The sequence below is a fragment of the Schistocerca cancellata genome, chromosome 2 (assembly GCF_023864275.1).
Source record: "Schistocerca cancellata isolate TAMUIC-IGC-003103 chromosome 2, iqSchCanc2.1, whole genome shotgun sequence".
In the NCBI taxonomy this organism is placed as follows: Eukaryota; Metazoa; Arthropoda; class Insecta; order Orthoptera; family Acrididae; genus Schistocerca; species Schistocerca cancellata.
In genome coordinates this window covers 722,703,738-722,722,286 of record NC_064627.1, presented here as the reverse complement: position 1 = coordinate 722,722,286, position 18,549 = coordinate 722,703,738, and the positions used below count along the sequence as shown (strand labels likewise).

General features: G+C 41.4%; 1 protein-coding gene across 1 annotated transcript in view; it reads left to right on the top strand.

Annotated features, from left to right (window-relative positions):
* Positions 1 to 18,549, top strand: part of LOC126162516 (uncharacterized) — a 427,861-nt gene that overhangs the window by 148,624 nt on the left and 260,688 nt on the right. Inside the window, exon 14 of the mRNA XM_049919080.1 lies at positions 8,378 to 8,521. Coding sequence (XP_049775037.1) covers positions 8,378 to 8,521 — 144 coding nt within the window. The remainder of the gene's footprint in view (positions 1 to 8,377; positions 8,522 to 18,549) is intronic.

Here is an 18,549-nt window from a genome sequence, read left to right as displayed (position 1 = left end):
TCCATGTTGACATAGTAATGCTGTAAAGAACTTTACTTTTAGTAAACCACTATGAAGATTGCCCACAAAGGATCTTAATTTTGCCATCAGAAATGACTGTAGTGTAGAATGAAATAAGTGAAAACATTTTTTCTTTTGTGGGAAAGTATGCTCTTTCCTGTTTTATACAAAACATCTTCTAATATACTACCTAATCAAAGGTATCTGGGCTTCTCTGTGTAATGTGAAATTAACCACTAAATGTCATGAGAGGTAGCGCCACCAGTAAGAAATGAATGTGTTGTCAGTAGAGAAGTAGTAACATTATAATGGATTGGTCAGGAGAGCTCAGTGACTTTAAATGTGGACTAGTCGTTGGAATTCACCTGAGTAACAAATCCATCAAGGTAATTTGAACCCTCATAGAGCTGCCGAAGTTGACTGTTGGCGATGTGACTGTGTGAAGTGGAAATGCGGAAGAACAACTACAGCTAAACCAAGGCCACGGAGGCCTCATGTATTGACAGACTGGAGCTGTTGAGCTTAGCAGAGGGTGGTTGTAAGATATTGCATGAATTTAGCAAAAAGAATCACTCATGAGTTACAAAGTGCTGCGAGCAGTCCTAGTAGCAATGACTGCAAGTAGGCAGTTGAAAAGAATGGGGTACAATAATTGAGCGGCTCCTTATAAGCCATGCATTTCTATAGTAGGTGCTACTAGACTCGTGAGATGAGATGGTATAAATAGCAGTGTTCCTGGACAGTGGATGACTGGAAATCATGGAGTTACAATCTGCACTATATATTGTGGCATTCGGTGAATGCCTTGAGAACATTATGTGTCATCACCTTTAATGCCAACAGTGAAGTACAGAGGAAGCTGAGTTACAGTATGGGGGTGCTTTTTATGGTTAGTATGTGACTCCCTTATTGCACTGTGCCCACCTTACTTCACTTAAGAAAATGCTAAATGCAGGAGGGCATGAACACGCCTTACACCTTAGTGTACTGCATGCAGAGAGGCGCAGTTTGGAGACAGTGATTGTTTGTAACAGCACGACAATGCACTCTGTTTTAAGGCAACATCCACAGAGCCAACCCTCCCCTGTACTATTGTATAAAACAGTCGGAAACAAAAATTCAGAGCAAGTACACTTTTCTAGCTTGTATCATTAAGTAGGTGCATCTAATAAATAAGTCAAAAGGAAAGTCGCTCAATTCCTCCTCTTTGTTGCTGCTTGTTGAATTTGTGGCTCATTGAAAGTCATGACTCATAGAAATAAACATTCTTATGCCGAGGCTGTAAGATCAGGTTTAGACGTTAAATCTGAACACTTCTGGTTTCTGTTTCTTTCATCTGATGTTTTATTTTCTTCACATCGTGTACAGTCATCATCATCATCATCATCATCATCATCATCTTGGACAGTTTCCAGCCACTGGCTGGGTCTGTCGGGAACACAAGCCTCTCCATCATGTTCTGTCTTTCCACCATTCCCCCTCTTCCACCTTCGTCCAGTTCTCTCCTCTTCTCGTCACACATTCCTTCACTCCCTTCACCCATCTATCTCTTGGTCTTCCTCTGGGCCTCTTCCCCTCCAGTTGCAGATCAAACATCCTCTTTGGAATTCTTCCCTCATCCATTCTCTTCATGTGTCCATACCACTGCAGTCTTGATTTTTCTATCCTGTCCTGTACTGGTTCCTCCTTTAGTCTTTCCCTCACATACACATTTCGCAATCTGTCTTGTCTTGTTACACCCAACCTGCTCCTCTGGAACTTCATTTCGCTAGCCTGTATTCTACTTTTGTCGCTTTTGTGCATTACCCATGTCTCACTTCCGTATGCCAATATGGGGACAAAGTAGGTTCGGTATATAATTCCCTTGGATTTCTGTGGCACCTCCTTGCTCCAAATAAGCCCCCTAATGCATTTTTAGAACTGCCCTGCTTTTCTGCACCTTTCATTTATTTCCATTGCGTTTCCCCCCTTACTTTCAATCACGCTTCCCAGGTACTTGAAGTTCTCTACCACTTGTAGTTTTTCCCCTCCACAAGTTATATCCACATTTGGCCTATTCGTCTTCCTTGTTGTGACAATTATTTCACTTTTCTTTGCAGAGAAATGCATTCCATATTGTGCTGCCGTTGCCTCCCATGCATCTAACTGCTCTTGCACCTCCTTCTCGCAATTTCCCCATAACATCAGGTCATCGGCAAAAAGCACTGCTTTCATTTTATGATCTCCAATTGCATCTGACACTTGCTGTAGGATTTCATCCATAACAATAATAAACAATAAAGGCGAAAGTGCACTTCCCTGTCGCAGCCCATTTTCCAGCTTGAACCATGCAGTACATTCCCTCCCCACTTTCACACAACTCTCACTTCCCTCATACATTTTTCTGACTTTTCGTGTTATCTCTTCATCTATCCCTTTTGCGTTCAGCTCATCCCAGAGCTTGTCCCTACAGATACTGTCATACGCCTTCTCAATATCTAAAAAGGCCATGATTAAGTCCTTCCCGTACTCATAGTGCCTTTCCTGCAGTTGCCTTACCGCAAATATGAGGTCCGTTGTTGATCTTCCCGGTCTGAAACCATACTGCTCCTCTTGCAGTCTACTTTCAATACTGCTTCTTATTCTCTTCTCCAGGATCTTTTCATAGATTTTTCCACAGTGGCATAGCAGGGTGATTCCTCTGTAGTTCTCACATCTCCTTTTATCCCCTTTCTTGAAGATCGGGACTATAATTCCTTTCTACCAATCCTCAGGAATTCTGTTCTCCTTCCACACCACCCTCAGCACTCTGTATAGCCACTGGGTTCCTACTTCTCCTGCTGCTCGTATCATATCCACTGTTACTTCGTCCCAACCTGGTGCCTTGCCCCCTTTCATCCTCTTTATGGCTTCTTCCACTTCATTCCAAGTTAGATCATCAATTTCCCCACTATTATCATCGTCTGCTGCCTTAGGCTCTCCATCGCTGTTAGTTACCCGCTTGGCGGCATTCAACAGATCTTCAAAGTACTCCTTCCAAATCTTTTTGAGCTCATGCATTTCCTCCACAACTCTTCCATTATTATCCATGATCCTCAGGCACTCGCTTCTGTCCTTCCTCTTATTTCTTACCATGGTGTAAAGTATTTTTTTGTTCCCTTCACTGTCCTCTTCTAACATTCTTGTCCATTTTTCCATCCACTTCTTCTTCCCCGCCCTTACTATGGTCTGTGCCGCTTTCTTGCTTTCCTTATATTTTACCCTAGCTTCCTCTGTTCGGGTCTGGAACCATTCTCTGAAGGCTTTGTTCTTTCGAAGTACTGCCTCTTTACATATGTTGTTCCACCATGGGGTTTCCTTACTTCTCCTCTTTGTGCTAGTTCTTCCGCATACAATCTCAGCTGCCTCAACTAGGGCCCTCTTAAAATCTCCCCATTCTTCTTCCACTGTTCTCTGATCTTCCTTTGGCAGCTTCTTCCTGATCAGTGTCTGGTACTGGGTCCTCCGTTCATCCTCTTTCAGCATCCATGTCTTCAACCTTTTCTCCTGTATATCTGTTGCCCTCCTATCTTTTTTTCTCTCTCAGGGTGGCTACCAACAGCCGATGGTCACTGTCTAAGGCCTCAGATGGAACGACCTTAACATCTGTGAGGCTGCTCATCATCTGCCTATCCACTAGTACATAGTCTACTACTGAAGTTTGGGACCAGTCCCCACTGTACCAAGTTATTTTGTGACTACTTCTCTTCTTGTACCAGGAATTTGCAATCGTCAGCCCATTCCTATTGCAGAATTCCAGCAACAATTTTCCTTCTCTATTTCGGTTCACCCAGCCCTCTGGTCCCATTATCTCCTCGAATCCTTTCCTGTCTGTGCCAACATGTGCATTGAGGTCCCCTATTATAATCTGATTACCTCCATTTAGCTGCTTTTGCATGTCATCTTCAAATTCCTCCTTCTCCTTTTTTGTACACCCCACCTGTGGGGCATATGCTTGGATGATTTCAATGCTTTTTCCTTTCACTCGTACTCTGGCTTTTATCATTCGATCATTGATACCTTCCACCTCCTCCTGCAGACCCTCTCTGACCACTATTGCCACTCCATTTCTTCCCCTCTCATTCCCTATCCAGTACAGTTTACATCCTTTACTTAGTGGTTTTTCACCAACTCCTCTCCACCTAGTCTCAGCAAGTCCCAAGATGACCAATTTCCTCCTTTCCATCATTTCTACAATTTCTTCTAACTTCCCAGTTAGAGTCCTTACGTTTAAGGTGCCCAGTCGTAAACCATCTCGTAATCCTTTTCCATTGCTTGGTCGGTTTCCTTTAAATCCGTTCCGTGATCTGAGGCATGTTCCCTTTTTAAAAGCAGTTGATTTATCCACTACTGGCTTGCTAGGCCTATCGCAGCTTCACCAGAGCCCCGTTAGCCGTCACGTTTCGGGGTTCCCATAGAGCCTTCTCAGCTACCGTAGCGGTCCTGGGGCACATGAAGTCCCCGCTGTACATCGCCCCTATAGGCAGTCCCCTACTTTGTGCCGTTGCCCATCTCCCACGACTTGGACGAGGGGTTGGACTTATGGGAGACATCGTGTACAGTAATTTTTTATTTCCACATATGCTCGTTGCTAACAAAATATTTCGGCCATTACCAATACCCAACTTGACAGTTCCTCAACTCACACCAACTTCCTCTAACAACCACTTACACAGCTCAACAAGAAGAAAGATGTTGCGAGAAGTAGCAGCATATTGAGTTTACACAAATTTGGTTTTACATAGAGAGATGTTAATACACAGTAAGTTCTTTTACAAATATTGTCAGGTTATTACTCAGAATAAATTACAGAACGACATTGTAATTTCAAATGTGACTACAATTTTGAATTAAATTGGAAATATGAAAAATAATTGTTTTCTAAAAATAAATCTGATTTAGCTTCACGGTTTATTTCTGTTTATAAAATGAAAGATGGTTCTGATTATAACATAAAGAGTATGGTAAATGTAGAGCTACAGTTTGTCTCATTGTATTGTATTGTGGACTCATTTGTATTGGATTCTCCAAAAGTCGTCAAAAAAGAGGTGCACTTATCAGTTGCATTATACTGTGAGGCAATGGTTTGCAGACAATAACATTCCTGAAATGCCCTGGTCTGCCCAGAATTGCAACCTGAACCTAGTGGAACACCTTTGGAATGAGTTAGAACATCAGCCTCACCTCAGACCCTAGTGTCCAACATCACTTCCTTCTCTAGTTTCAGCTCTTGAAGAAAAATGGACTGCCTATCTTGCACAGACATTCAGAAACCTCTGCCTACAGCAGAGTTCAAGCCATTGTAAAGGTGAAGGATGGAGACACACCATTATCAGTGTTGGTTATTATGTGTCCAGATACTTTTGATCAGATGATGTATATGGTACTATATTATTGGAAATTCTTTAGTGGAATATAAAGAATGGAAGAAGTGAAGGTAACAGCTTGCTGTATAGTTGAGTCATTTAGTGGTTGATAGGCACATAAACAAGACTGAAAACATTGCTGGGCTTTTGGATGCTGACCTTCTTCTCCATCTACATCTATACTCTGCTAACCACTGTGAAGTGCGTGACAAAGGGTATGTCCCATTGTACGAGTTACTAGGGCAGGTTTCTACTTACTCCATTCGTGTATGGGATGTGGGAAGAATGATTGTTTGAATGTCTTTGTGTGTGCTGTAATTATTCTAATCTTATCCTCATGATCCCTATGTGAGCAATACATAGGGGTTGTAGTATATTCCTAGAGACTTCATTTAAAACCTATTCTTGAAACTTTTGCCGCGCGGGGTAGCCGACTAGTCTGAGGCGTCTTGTCACGGTCCGTGCGGCCTGAGTCCTCCCTTGGGCGTGTGTGTGTGTGTGTGTGTGTGTGTGTGTGTGTGTGTGTGTGTGTGTGTGTGTGTCGTCCTTAGCGTAAGTTGGTTTAAGTTAGATTAAGTGTAGTGTGTTAGCTTAGGGACCAATGACATCCGCTGTATGGTCCCATAAGACCTTACCACAAATTTCCAAATTTCTTGAAACTTTGTTAGTAGACTTTCTTAGGATAATTTACATCTATCTTCAAGAGTCTGGTAGTTCTGTTTCTTCAGTATCTCTGTGACACTCTCCATGGATCAAACTTGTGACCGCTCAGGCTGCCCTTCTCTGTAAGCGTTCAGAAGTCCTATTTGATACGGGTCCCACACACTTGAGTAATATTCTAGAACTGGTCACACAAGTGATTTTTAAGCAGTCTCCTTTGTAGACTGATTGCAATTTGCCAGTATTCAACCAATAGACCGAAGTCTACCACTTGCTTTACCCATGACTGAGCCTATGTGATCATTTCATTTTATATCCCTATAAAGTGTTACACCCAGGTATTTGTACGAGTTGGCTGACTCCAACAGTGACTTATTGATATTATGGTCATGGGGCACTTTTTTGTGGAGTGGACAATTTTACATTTCTGAACATTTAAAGCAAATTACCAATCTTTGCACCACTTTGAAATTTTATCAAGATATGCAGCTTCTTTCAGGGAGTACTTCATTACAGATAACTGCATCATCTCCAAAAAGCCTGATTTTGTTACTGTATTTGTCTTCAAGTTCATTAATGCACAAGATGAACAGCAAGGATCCCAACACACATCCATGGGCACACCAAAATTTACTCCTACATTTTACAAAGAATCTTCTTACAAGATAATACTGCATCCTCCCTACCAAAAAGTCTGCAGTCCTGTCACAAATTTCACCTGGTACACCATGTGGTCGCACTTTTGACCATAAGCATAGATGTGGTACTGAGTCAAATGCTCTTTGGAAATCAAAAAAATTCTGCATCTACCTGACTGCCTCGATCCAAAGCTTTTGTATGTATTGCAGGAAAAGTGTGATTTGGGTTTCACATTATCAGTATTTTCGGAATCCATGCTGGTAGGCATTGAGGAGGTCATTCTGTTCACGATACTTCAATATGTTTGAGCTAAGAATATGTTCTAAGATTCTGCAACAAATTGACATCAAGGATATTGGACGGTAGTTTTGTGGATCATCTCTACTACCCTTCTTGTAGATGGGTGTGCACTGTCCGTTTTTCCAAGAATGGGCATAGTCTTTTATTCGAGGGATCTATGATAGATTATAGTTAGAAGAGGGACTAAGGTACAAATTCAGCACAGAATCTGAGAGGGATTCTGTCGGCCCTGGAGCTTTGTTCAGTTTTATTTATTTTAGCTGTTTCTTAACACCATTGACACTAATACTTCTTTCACTCATCTTTTCAGTGGTATGAGGATTAATTCTTCTGGGGTTTTCTTTGTAAAGGAACATTTGAAAATGTAGTTAAGCATTTCAGCTTTTGTTTTGCTATCTTCAGTTTCAATTCCTGTCTCATTCACTAGGGACTGGACACTAACCTTGATGCCACTGACAGACTTTACATATGACCAGAATTTCTTTGAATTTTGAGAAAGATCATTTGACAATGTATTGCTACAGTAGCCACTGAAGGTGTCGTACATTGCTTTCTTGACAGCCAAACATGTTTCATTCATCATGTCTTTATCTGTAGCCCTATGCCATGTTTTACATCTGTTATGCAGTAATCTCTGTTTCTTTAGAAGTTTCCTTACAGTGGTTGTATTACATGGCTGTTTCCTACCATTATGAACTCTTCTACCGGGTACAGACGTACCCAGTGCATGGTCAGTTACTTTTTTAAACTTAAGCAATAGTTCCACTACATTACACACACACACAGCCCCCTGTTCCCCCACTAGTGTGTGTGTGTGTGGGGGGGGGGGGTGCTAATTAGCTCTGAAGGTGGACATTGTCCAAAATCTTAGCAATGTCTTCAGTTTGTGTGCCTCTAGACCACTCAGCAACTCAACTACGTGGTGTGCTGTTACCCTTAACTCCTACCTTTATTTATTTATAAGTTAATACTCAATGTAACATTTTCTGACACTAACAGACACCTAATTCGTTTTATGGACTGAAGATATACATATTAGCAATCAGCCTAACAGCCTTTAATAACCTTTGTACAGTATGTTTCCTGTGCATGAGATGTGTTCAGTAACTAGCATCCATTCATTCATATATGCATAACCAGCTTATTAACATGAGACTTAATAATATATTTTGCCTACCGTAGTAACAAATAGGACTTATCATGTTTAATATGAAATAATAATTTGATTTGATTTTTTTGTGTTATGGTAATACAATTTAAAGTTTGTGTACCAGGCTCATAGGCTCGCATCTTGATTATGAGATACATCAGCAAGATTCGTATTTTTAGTGTGTGTGTGTGTGTGTTTGTTTTATTGTGAAGGGCAGATACTACTATTTCATGATTCATTACAGGAAGATCACAGCATACCAATACAGAAGATGATAACAGTATTTTTGATCATCTTATTATACCTTGCGAAGCAACGAAACAAACATCATGTGTATTTGCCAGAGCTGATGGAGAGAATATCTCTGCATAAGGATCAGCAAACAAAGGTATGAGATTTGTAAACATCTTTTACAAAGTATGAACTATTCCCTTGTCAGTCAGTGAAGATTAATATTATACATTTTTTTGTGTATTTCTATTGGTTGTCTTTGCAATTTCTTGTATTGCAGGTGGTCATTGTTGAAAGTTTTGCATCTGATCCTTTGTCCATGTATTGATGGAGATTAAGATAATGAAAGGGGTGATGGTAACAAGAGTGATGAGGAAGTTAGGTGATGGGGAGGGAAAGTGCTCAGATGATGTGCAGATAGAGAAGGGAACTACAGGATGAAAAAAGCCTGGAATTGGGGGGGGGGGGGGGGGGTAGTTGGTGAATAGAAAAGCATAAAGTGCATGAGAAGAAAGTAGATACGTAGTGTTGGAGCACTGCTATCCACAGAGTCTTTCTGTTCCATACAAAATGGTGTTGATACTGTCTTTCTTTACATCTGCATACTATTTATCCTCTTTTATCTGAAACATACAGCTCAACACTAGTATTCAGTTATTTTTCAAAGAATCCTGGACAAATGCCACAATGGTAACCATGGCTTGTTGAAAGAAAGCTTTTAGAAATAATGATGTCTAAGAAGTATGGCCCAAGATTTTAGTTTGAAAAGGACACTGTTAGTTGACTTATATGCCTCATTCTATTTATTTCCTTCTTGACTCACATACCATGGATTTCATATTTACACAATAACTTGAAATGTTATACTTTTTCACGATAAACAGCCACAATAATAATATCTTCTCATTGTTTCACTACATAGTAATTTAACTCTAGTCTGTTTCATTATAGTGCTGTGTAAATACAGCTTCAGGTTTTCAGGTATTGAAATTCATGAAAAAAAGCTTGTGTTTTACTGCACAGCTATGGATGACTGACTCTGAGAATGACTACATATGACCCACTATATGAAGTGCCAGGTACAAACTCTACTGGTTGAAGCTGAAAGAAGAACTGCTCTGGTGTGTTTCCAAAACAAAAGATATTCGTACAAAACAACTAAATTAATAACTGCTTGCAAACAACTTAGACTACCAGTTATGATCTGAGAACTTCAAATGCAAATTAAAGACTGACCAACATGACAATAAACTACGATGTGTTTCAGAACAGTTACTTCTCAAAATTGTGTCCCTGTTTACATTTGTTTATATATGACGTAGTACACCCTAAGACAAAAACAAACAAACACCATGAAGGAATTATCTGAAGAGGACAAAAATCAATAGATGTAAATTACATGTACAGACAAACAAGTGATTACAGTTTCAGAAAAATTGGTTGATATATTTAAGGGAAGAGCTTCAGAAATTGGGCAAGTGAAAATGAGTTGGTCAACCTCTGGCCATTATGCAAACAGTTATTCAGTTTGTCATTGATTGGTAGAGTTGTTGGATGTGTTCCTGAGTGATATCATGCCAAATTCAGTCAGTTGGCACATTAGATTGTCAAAATCACAAGCTGGTTGGAAGCCCATGCTTGTAATGCTCAAAACACTCTCTATTGGTGACAGACTGGTAACATTGCTGACCGAGGTAGGGTTTGGGAAACATGAAGACAGGCAGTAGGAACTCTCGCTGTCTGCCAGCATGCATTGTTTTACTGAAATGTATGCCATTGATGTCTTGCCATGAAGGACAAGAAAATGAGAATAGGATATCATCAATATACCACTGTACTGGAAGGGTGCCACACGTGATAACCAAAGGAGTCATGCTATGAAATGAAATGGGAACCCAGACTATCACTCGTAGTTATTGTGCTGTGTGACAGACGGCAGTCAGGTTAGAATCGCACCACTGTCCGGGGCATCTTCAGACACATCTTTGCTGGTCATAAGGGTTCATTTTGAAAGGGGACTCACCACGAAGACAATTCTACTCCAGTCAATGAGATTCCAGGCTGAAGAATTGTCTGAAGATGCCCTGAATAGAGCTGGGATACCAACCTGACTGTTGCCTGCTCTACAGCCTGACAATCAGGAGCGCCATTTCTTTTCATAGCAGAGCCCATTCGGTTGTCATTTGCAGCACCCTTAGGGCACAGTAGTGTATTGGCAATATCCTATGTCTTGTTTTGTTCCATTCAAGGCAAGCCATCGTGGGCTTACACTTCACCATGATAATGCCTGTCCGCATATGTTGATAGTTTGTGCTGCTTGTCTTCATGCTTGCCAGATCCCACCTTGGCCAGCAAGACCACTGGATCTCACCACAGTTGAGAATGTTTGCAGAGTTGTCAACAGGGTCCTCGAACATGTAATGTATTTAGGAAGGAGGAGTGAGGAAAGATGTTTTTTTTTTTCTTTTTTGATAATAAACTTTATAATTTTGCAACCATTTATGGTAAACTGTACATAGCAATAGGAACTGGGAAATCATAATACCTTTTAGGTCATAAATGAATGTTGAAGATTGGGCTAAAAAGTTGTTCAGCTAATTTCTTTATCAACCCAATATGAGAAAAGGATTGATAGTATACAGAATTCGCAACACAACAAGGTGAAAAAGGCAATCACTAAATCTGTGTAGGAACAATGCAAGATTTGTTTTTGCCAGACCACAATTAATTTGCAGAGACTGGAAGACTGCACAGTAAAGAACTAAAATGACGATCTTAACTTTTTCCAGAAAAATCAGCACCTACAATTACTCAGAAAGGTCAATACATACAAATGTTAACTGTATAAAAATCTTTGTAGAATATTTTCCATAGTTCTTTCAGTTTCTGTAAGGGATGCCTAAAACACTTAAATGATTGGTAAATAGTGCAACTTTAACATTGGAAGAGGTAACCTTACAGGGAATTCGCTTATTGAATTTTGTAAATACAATTTGCTTAAACTATTGTAAAAAATTTGCTTGTTCACTTAATAATGATGTAAATTACCTTCATAAAGAAAATGACAGTAACAAAATATAGTAGGGAAACAAAAGCCCAGAAGGAAACTCGAAAGAAAATGAAAAACAGAGATATAAAACAGCAACGAAAAATTAATTTTGATGAAAATGAATATAACAAGCATAGCGTAAATAATCTGCTTACCAAGCGGTGGCAGGGGAACATGCACACAAAAGTATTTAACTTTCACAAGGCTTCAGAGCTAGTGGTTCCTTCTGGTAGATAAGTTGAAGGGAAAGGAAGAGGGGTGAAGGAAAAAGGACTCAAGAGGTTTAGGGAATGCGATGTAGTTCAGAAAAGTCACCCAGAACCCTGGGTCAGGGGAGACTTACTAGACGGGATGAGAAGGAAAGACTGATAGTTGGGGACTGCACAGAACGAGATTTGAAAACCTGAGACCTTAAAGGTGGAAGACAGGGTAATACGAAAGACAGAGACTACTACTAAAAAATATTGTGCATGAGTTAATAAGAGTGAAAAGGTAAGTGCATTGTATGTTATAGAGGCGGGAGGTGGACATCGAAAAATAAAGTCAGAAAATGAAAGATGTAGAAAACGAAAGTGGAGTGAACAAATGAGTAGTTACTGTGAATAAATGCTGAGATGGAAAGAATTAACGTAAATTAAGGCCAGGTGGGTGGCAAGAACCAAGGACATATTGTAGTGCTAGTTCCCATCTGCGGAGTTCTGAGAAGCTGGTGTCTGGGGGAAAAATCCAGATGGCACTTTGGTGAAACAGGCACCGAGGTAATGACTGTCATGTTGTACAGCATGTTCTGCAACAGGATATTATGTTTCGCCTTTATACACACACTTCCTGTACCCCTTCTTCCTGACTTTAGTCATGCTGATGTAAAAGGCTAAACAGTGTTTACATAACAACTGGTGTATGATGTATTGTTCGCAGATGGCTCCGCGTTTAATAGTATATGTTTTGCCAGTTACAGGGATGGAATGGATGGTGGTAGGAGGGTGCATAGGGTAAGTCTTGCAGTTGGGACGGTCGCAGGGGTAGGAGCCATAGGGTAGGGAGATGGGTGCAGAAGCAGTTTAGGGTATGACAAGGATATTGCGGAGATTGGGAGGGTGACGAAAACGTTTTCCAGGTGTGGTGGGCCAAGTCTCAGACAGAATGGATCTCATTACCGGACATGATTTTAGGAAGTCATGGTCTTGTCGAAGTAGCTGATTGATACATTCAAGACCAGAGTAACACTGGGTGACAAGTGATGTGCTCCAAAAATTTTTTTGGAGGTATCAGCGGTACTAAGTGGATGTGATGGCCCAGAGAATCTGCTTTTGAACTAGGCTGTTGGGACAATTAGATTCTGTGAAGGCTGAAGTTAGAATGGTGGGGTATTGCTGTAAGGGACGTGCACCTGAACAAATACATTTGCCTCGAATGACAAGGCTGTATGGGAGGGAGCGAACGTTTGATGTGGAAAGGATGACATCTGTCAAAATGTAAGTACTGTTGTTGGTAGTGGGTTTGATGTGGATGAAAGTGTGGAGCTGGCCTTCAGTGAGGATGAGATTAACATCAAGCAAAGTGACGTGGAATTCGGAATAGGACCATGTGAAATTTAATTGGGATAAGGTATTCCAGGAATTTTAACAGGTCAGCCTCACCATGAGTCCATACGGCAAAGATGTCATCAATATAGAATGAAATTTTCACTCTACAGCGGAGTGTGCGCTGATATGAAACTTCCTGGCAGATTAAAACTGTGTGCCGGACCGGCCCGCGAAAGGCAAAGGTCCCGAGTTCAGGTCTCGGTCCGGCACACAGTTTTAATCTGCCAGGAAGTTTCATATCAGCGCCCACTCCACTGTAGAGTGAAAATTTCATTCTAGAAAGAACCCCCCAGGCTGTGGCTAAGCCATGTCTCCGCAATATCCTTTCTTTCAGGAGTGCTAGTTCTGCAAGGTTCGCAGGAGAGCTTCTGTAAAGTTTGGAAGGTAGGAGACGAGGTACTGGCGGAATTAAGGCTGTGAGGACGGGGCGTGAGTCTTGCTTGGGTAGCTCAGTCGGTAGAGTACTCGCCCGCGAAAGGCAAAGGTTCCGAGCTCGAGTCTCGGTCCGGCACACAGTTTTAATCTGGCAGGAAGTTTCATATCAGTGCGCACTCCGCTGTAGAGTGAAAATTTCATTCTAGAAACAACCCCCAGGCTGTGGCTAAGCCATGTCTCCGCAATATCCTTTCTTTCAGGAGTGCTAGTTCTGCAAGGTTCGCAGGAGAGCTTCTGTAAAGCTTGGAAGGTAGGAGACGAGGTGCTGGCGGAATTAAGGCTGTGAGGACGGGGCATGAGTCGTGCTTGGGTAGCTCAGTTGGTAGAGCACTTGCCTGCGAAAGGCAAAGGTCCCGAGTTCGAGTCTCGGTCCGGCACACAGTTTTAATCTGCCAGGAAGTTTCATGTCATCAATATATCTAAACCAAACCAGGGGCTGAAGACTTACGGATTCCAGGAAAGCTCACTGGCATATAAGGAGCCATCCTGGTTCCCTTGGCCATACCCCTGATCTATTTGTATGTCTGCCCCTCAAAGGTGAAGTAATTGTTGGTAAGTATAAAGTTGATTAATGTGAGCAGGAAGGATGTCATAGGCTTGGAATCAGGTGGGCGTTACTGAGGAAATGTTCAGCAGCGGACTGACTGTGTACATGGGGGATGTTGATATAGAGGGATATGGCATCAATAGTGTCAAGCAAGGTGTGTGGTGGGAGTGGAATGGGGACAGATTTGAGACAATCTAGGAAATGGTTGGTATCTTTAATGTAGGAGGGAAGTCTTGTAAACATTAAGTCCTTTTGTGAGTGTGTTCCCCTTCTGCCCCTTGGCGAGTAGATTATTTATCTATCCATTTACACTGTATTTTCAATAATTGATTATTTTCATTGTTATAGCATAAATAATAATTAATGTAAGTGAAAAATATGTATTCAACAAAATGGAACCAGAAGAAAGCAGTGAAATGAATGGAAATATTTTTAGTAACCAGCCATGCGGCTTTTCGCGGATGATGCTGTAGTATACAGAGAAGTTGCAGCATTAGAAAATTGTAGCAAAATGCAGGAAGATCTGCTTCGGATAGGCGCTTGGTGCAGGGAGTGGCAACTGACCCTTAACATAGACAAATGTAATGTATTGCGAATACATAGAAAGAAGGATCCTTTATTGTATGATTATATGATAGCAGAACAAACACTGGTAGCAGTTACTTCTTTAAAATATCAGGGAGTATGCATGCGGAATGATTTGAAGTGGAATGATCATATAAAATTAATTGTTGGTAAGGCGGGTACCAGGTTGAGATTCATTGGGAGAGTCCTTAGAAAATGTAGTCCATCAACAAAGGAGGTGGCTTACAAAAGACTCGTTCGACCTATACTTGAGTATTGCTCATCAGTGTGGGATCCGTACCAGATCAGGTTGACAGAGGAGATAGAGAAGATCCAAAGAAGAGCGGCGCGTTTCGTCACAGGGTTATTTGGTAATCGTGATAGCTTTACGGAGATGTTTAGCAAACTCAAGTGGCAGACTCTGCTAGAGAGGCACTCTGTATCTCGGTGTAACTTGCTCGCCAGGTTTCGAGAGGGTGAGTTTCTGGATGAGGTATCGAATATATTGCTTCCCCCTACTTACACCTCCTGACGAGATCACATATGTAAAATTAGAGAGATTAGAGCACGCACGGAGGCTTTCAGACAGTCGTTCTTCCTGCAAACCATACGCGACTGGAACAGGAAAGGGAGGTAATGACAGTGGCACGTAAAGTGCCCTCTGCCAAACACCGTTTGGTGGCTTGCGGAGTATAAATGTAGATGTAGATGTAGATGAAACGGGAAATAATACAAATGAACAAACTGAAATGACTAACACAGCGAAGCAACAAGATGGCAGCTATGTGTGCAACAGCCATGATTTAAATGTAACAGAAACTATAGATGGAAAAATTTTATTAGGAAACATTTCATTGCAGGCAGTAGATGAAATGCTGACGCAGTTGTTCACACAGAGTGCTTTTTCACCTAATAGCTTGGAAAGAGGCAGTGTGGCTGACTCTGAATTGTTCAATAGTTCGATGTTGCGAGAACAAAAAGTGTTTACAGTGAAAGGGCATGATAAATGTCAACAAACAATAATTTTCACAGCTACTCAAAGAACAAAATAAAACTACTGGTAGATTAAATGAGCAGACAAAAAGTAAAACAATTAGCAAACAGCAAGTGACATGTTAGCACAGATTATCTACAAATCGGGCAGATGTTTTGTTGTGACATTCAATTTGCAATGAGCTCCTCGACGAATTGAAAAACTGTCAGAAGACATTGGGTTTATGAAACTACAACAAAAATGTGATGACATTGACATAAAGAAGCTGAATGACAGCACAGAAGTGGGGCATTCAACAATGACACCATACTCGTGGAAAAATTTGTACTGCAGCATTGAATGTACAGAGATGAAATCAAAAAATTATTTTCAAAAAGGAAAGTAAAATCGTTACCAATGTAGAGGCAGATGTCAGAGCTGCCATACAGCAAATTCATTCTGAACTGGCCACTGGCAGAGTTTGTTTGAACAAAACAGCTACTGTGAACACAGGAAACATGCAAGAGTGCTCAGCAAATGAGAGACAAAATACCTTTTCACCTCTACAAATTCATGATGCCGCTGAAAGAGATTTCAGCATGTATAACCACAATGCCAATGGCACAACAATGAGATACCCCCCCCCCCCCCCCCCCATTGCCACACATACCAGTACCACACTTGTAGAGAACAGGACCCTGTCTTACATTAGTATTAGCATGAGAGACTCTTCAAGTATCCCCCGTATCACATTCATACATGTTAAAAGATCTTGAAAACTAGATTGCATTTGAATTTATGAGGGAAATTGGTCGCTATATCTGAGACAGACCTAGACTATTTTCTCTCAGTATTGGACCCTATAGAGTACACAAATGAAGGTGACCAAGGTCAAGGAGACAGTTTAGATGGGCACTGAAAATTCAGAGCAATGGGAACAACCAACCTAGTAATAACAACAACCACGACAGCTGCAAGTGTGCATGTCATCACCAGATAACAGGCGTACAAATTTCGGTAATAGTTGGAAAAGTGGTGATCAAACGAGAGATAACAGTTGGTACAAGCCAAGCCAATGGGACCCACAAAATTCAAACAAAAGAGACTGATGTAATGACTGGCCAGGTCCTACATACCATAGGGACCAAGTAATGTAACTGTAATGAGTACAGACCAGTAACTGCTTGTCCAATACAAGGAAGAGAGACTATCCAAGGGGAGCAGAATTTACATAATAACTAGGACACAAACTGATATAGCAGAGAGCACGCAGTGCATATAGTTGTGGCGGTAGAATTAATGGTGCTATTCCAACATCACCACCAGAAAACAGCAATCAGCTGCATTTGGTTCCTTGACTATGAATGAAGGAGATAGTGGGTCATGCAACACTGAGACAAGTATTTTTTATGTCACAATAAAGACCAAGATATGAGGGACGCAATACACAGACAATGTACAAATGTAAATATTAGTTTTAAGATTGTTGTTGTTGTTGTGGTCTTCAGTCCTGAGACTGGTTTGATGCAGCTCTCCATGCTACTCTATCCTGTGCAAGCTTCTTCATCTCCCAGTACCTACTGCAGCCTACATCCTTCTGAATCTGCTTAGTATATTCATCTCTTGGTCTCCCCCTACGATTTTTACCCTCCTCGCTGCCCTCCAATACTAAATTGGTGATCCCTTGATGCCTCAGAACATGCCCTATCAACCGATCCCTTCTTCTGGTCAAGTTGTGCCACAAACTTCTCTTCTCCCCAATCCTATTCAATACTTCCTCATTAGTTATGTGATCTACCCATCTAATCTTCAGCATTCTTCTGTAGCACCACATTTCGAAAGCTTCTATTCTCTTCTTGTCCAAACTATTTACCATCCAGGTTTCACTTCCATACATGGTTACACTCCATACAAATACTTTCAGAAATGACTTCCTGACACTTAAACCTATACTCGATGTTAACAAATTTCTCTTCTTCAGAAACACTTTCCTTGCCATTGCCAGTCTACATTTGATATTGTTATATCCTAGCCAGTAATGTCAACCGAGCCCGCTGCCAAAAGGTTGGCAGCATCAAAGTCCGGACGCCGTCCGCATAAGCAGCGCCAGCGAGACAGGAAATCGCCGGAAGCCTGCGCGCGCCACCGCTGGCTTCTGGCTTCTTAAGCGCTGGAGTCGCGAGCGCTAGGACAGTTCTGTATTCGGCGCTCAGTGGTATACTCGCCACCGATTTGTGTACTTGCTAGTCAGTTGTGTGTTCATCGCAGCAGAGTTGTTGTTTGTCGTCAGCCGACGCTGACCTAGCCGCTCCGACTCGAACTAGACAGATTTCAGTAGACACGGAGTTCACTACTGTGTTTCTGTATCTTCGTTAATAAAGATAAGTACCGACTTTTATTTAATCAGAGTGCTTGGGTTTTCATCTTTCTGTTCACTGTTCCAGCGGACCGGTCGGCCCGCTATTAAAAGTGTGGCGGTGACTTCGTAAGCCATTTCTACAGCAAAGTGTTTGTCGCTACGAGCGCTGCCACAAAAGATATCCTCTCTACTTCGACCATCATCAGTTATTTTGCTCCCCAAATAGCAAAACTCCTTTACTACTTTAAGTGTCTCATTTCCTAATCTAATACCCTCAACATCACCCGACTTAATTCGACTACATTCCATTATCCACGTTTTGCTTTTGTTGATGTTCATCTTATATCCTCCCTTCAAGACACCATCCATTCCGTTCAACTGCTCTTCCAAGTCCTTTGCTGTCTCTGACAGAATTACAATGTCATCAGCGAACCTCAAAGTTTTTATTTCTTCTCCATGGATTTTAATACCTACTCCGAATTTTTCTTTTGTTTCCTTTACTGCTTGCTCAATATACAGATTGAATAACATCGGGGAGAGGCTACAACCCTGTCTTACTCCCTTCCCAACCACTGCTTCCCTTTCATGTCCCTCGACTCTTATAACTGCCATCTGGTTTCTGTACAAATTGTAAATAGCCTTTCGCTACCTGTGTTTTACCCCTGCCAGCTT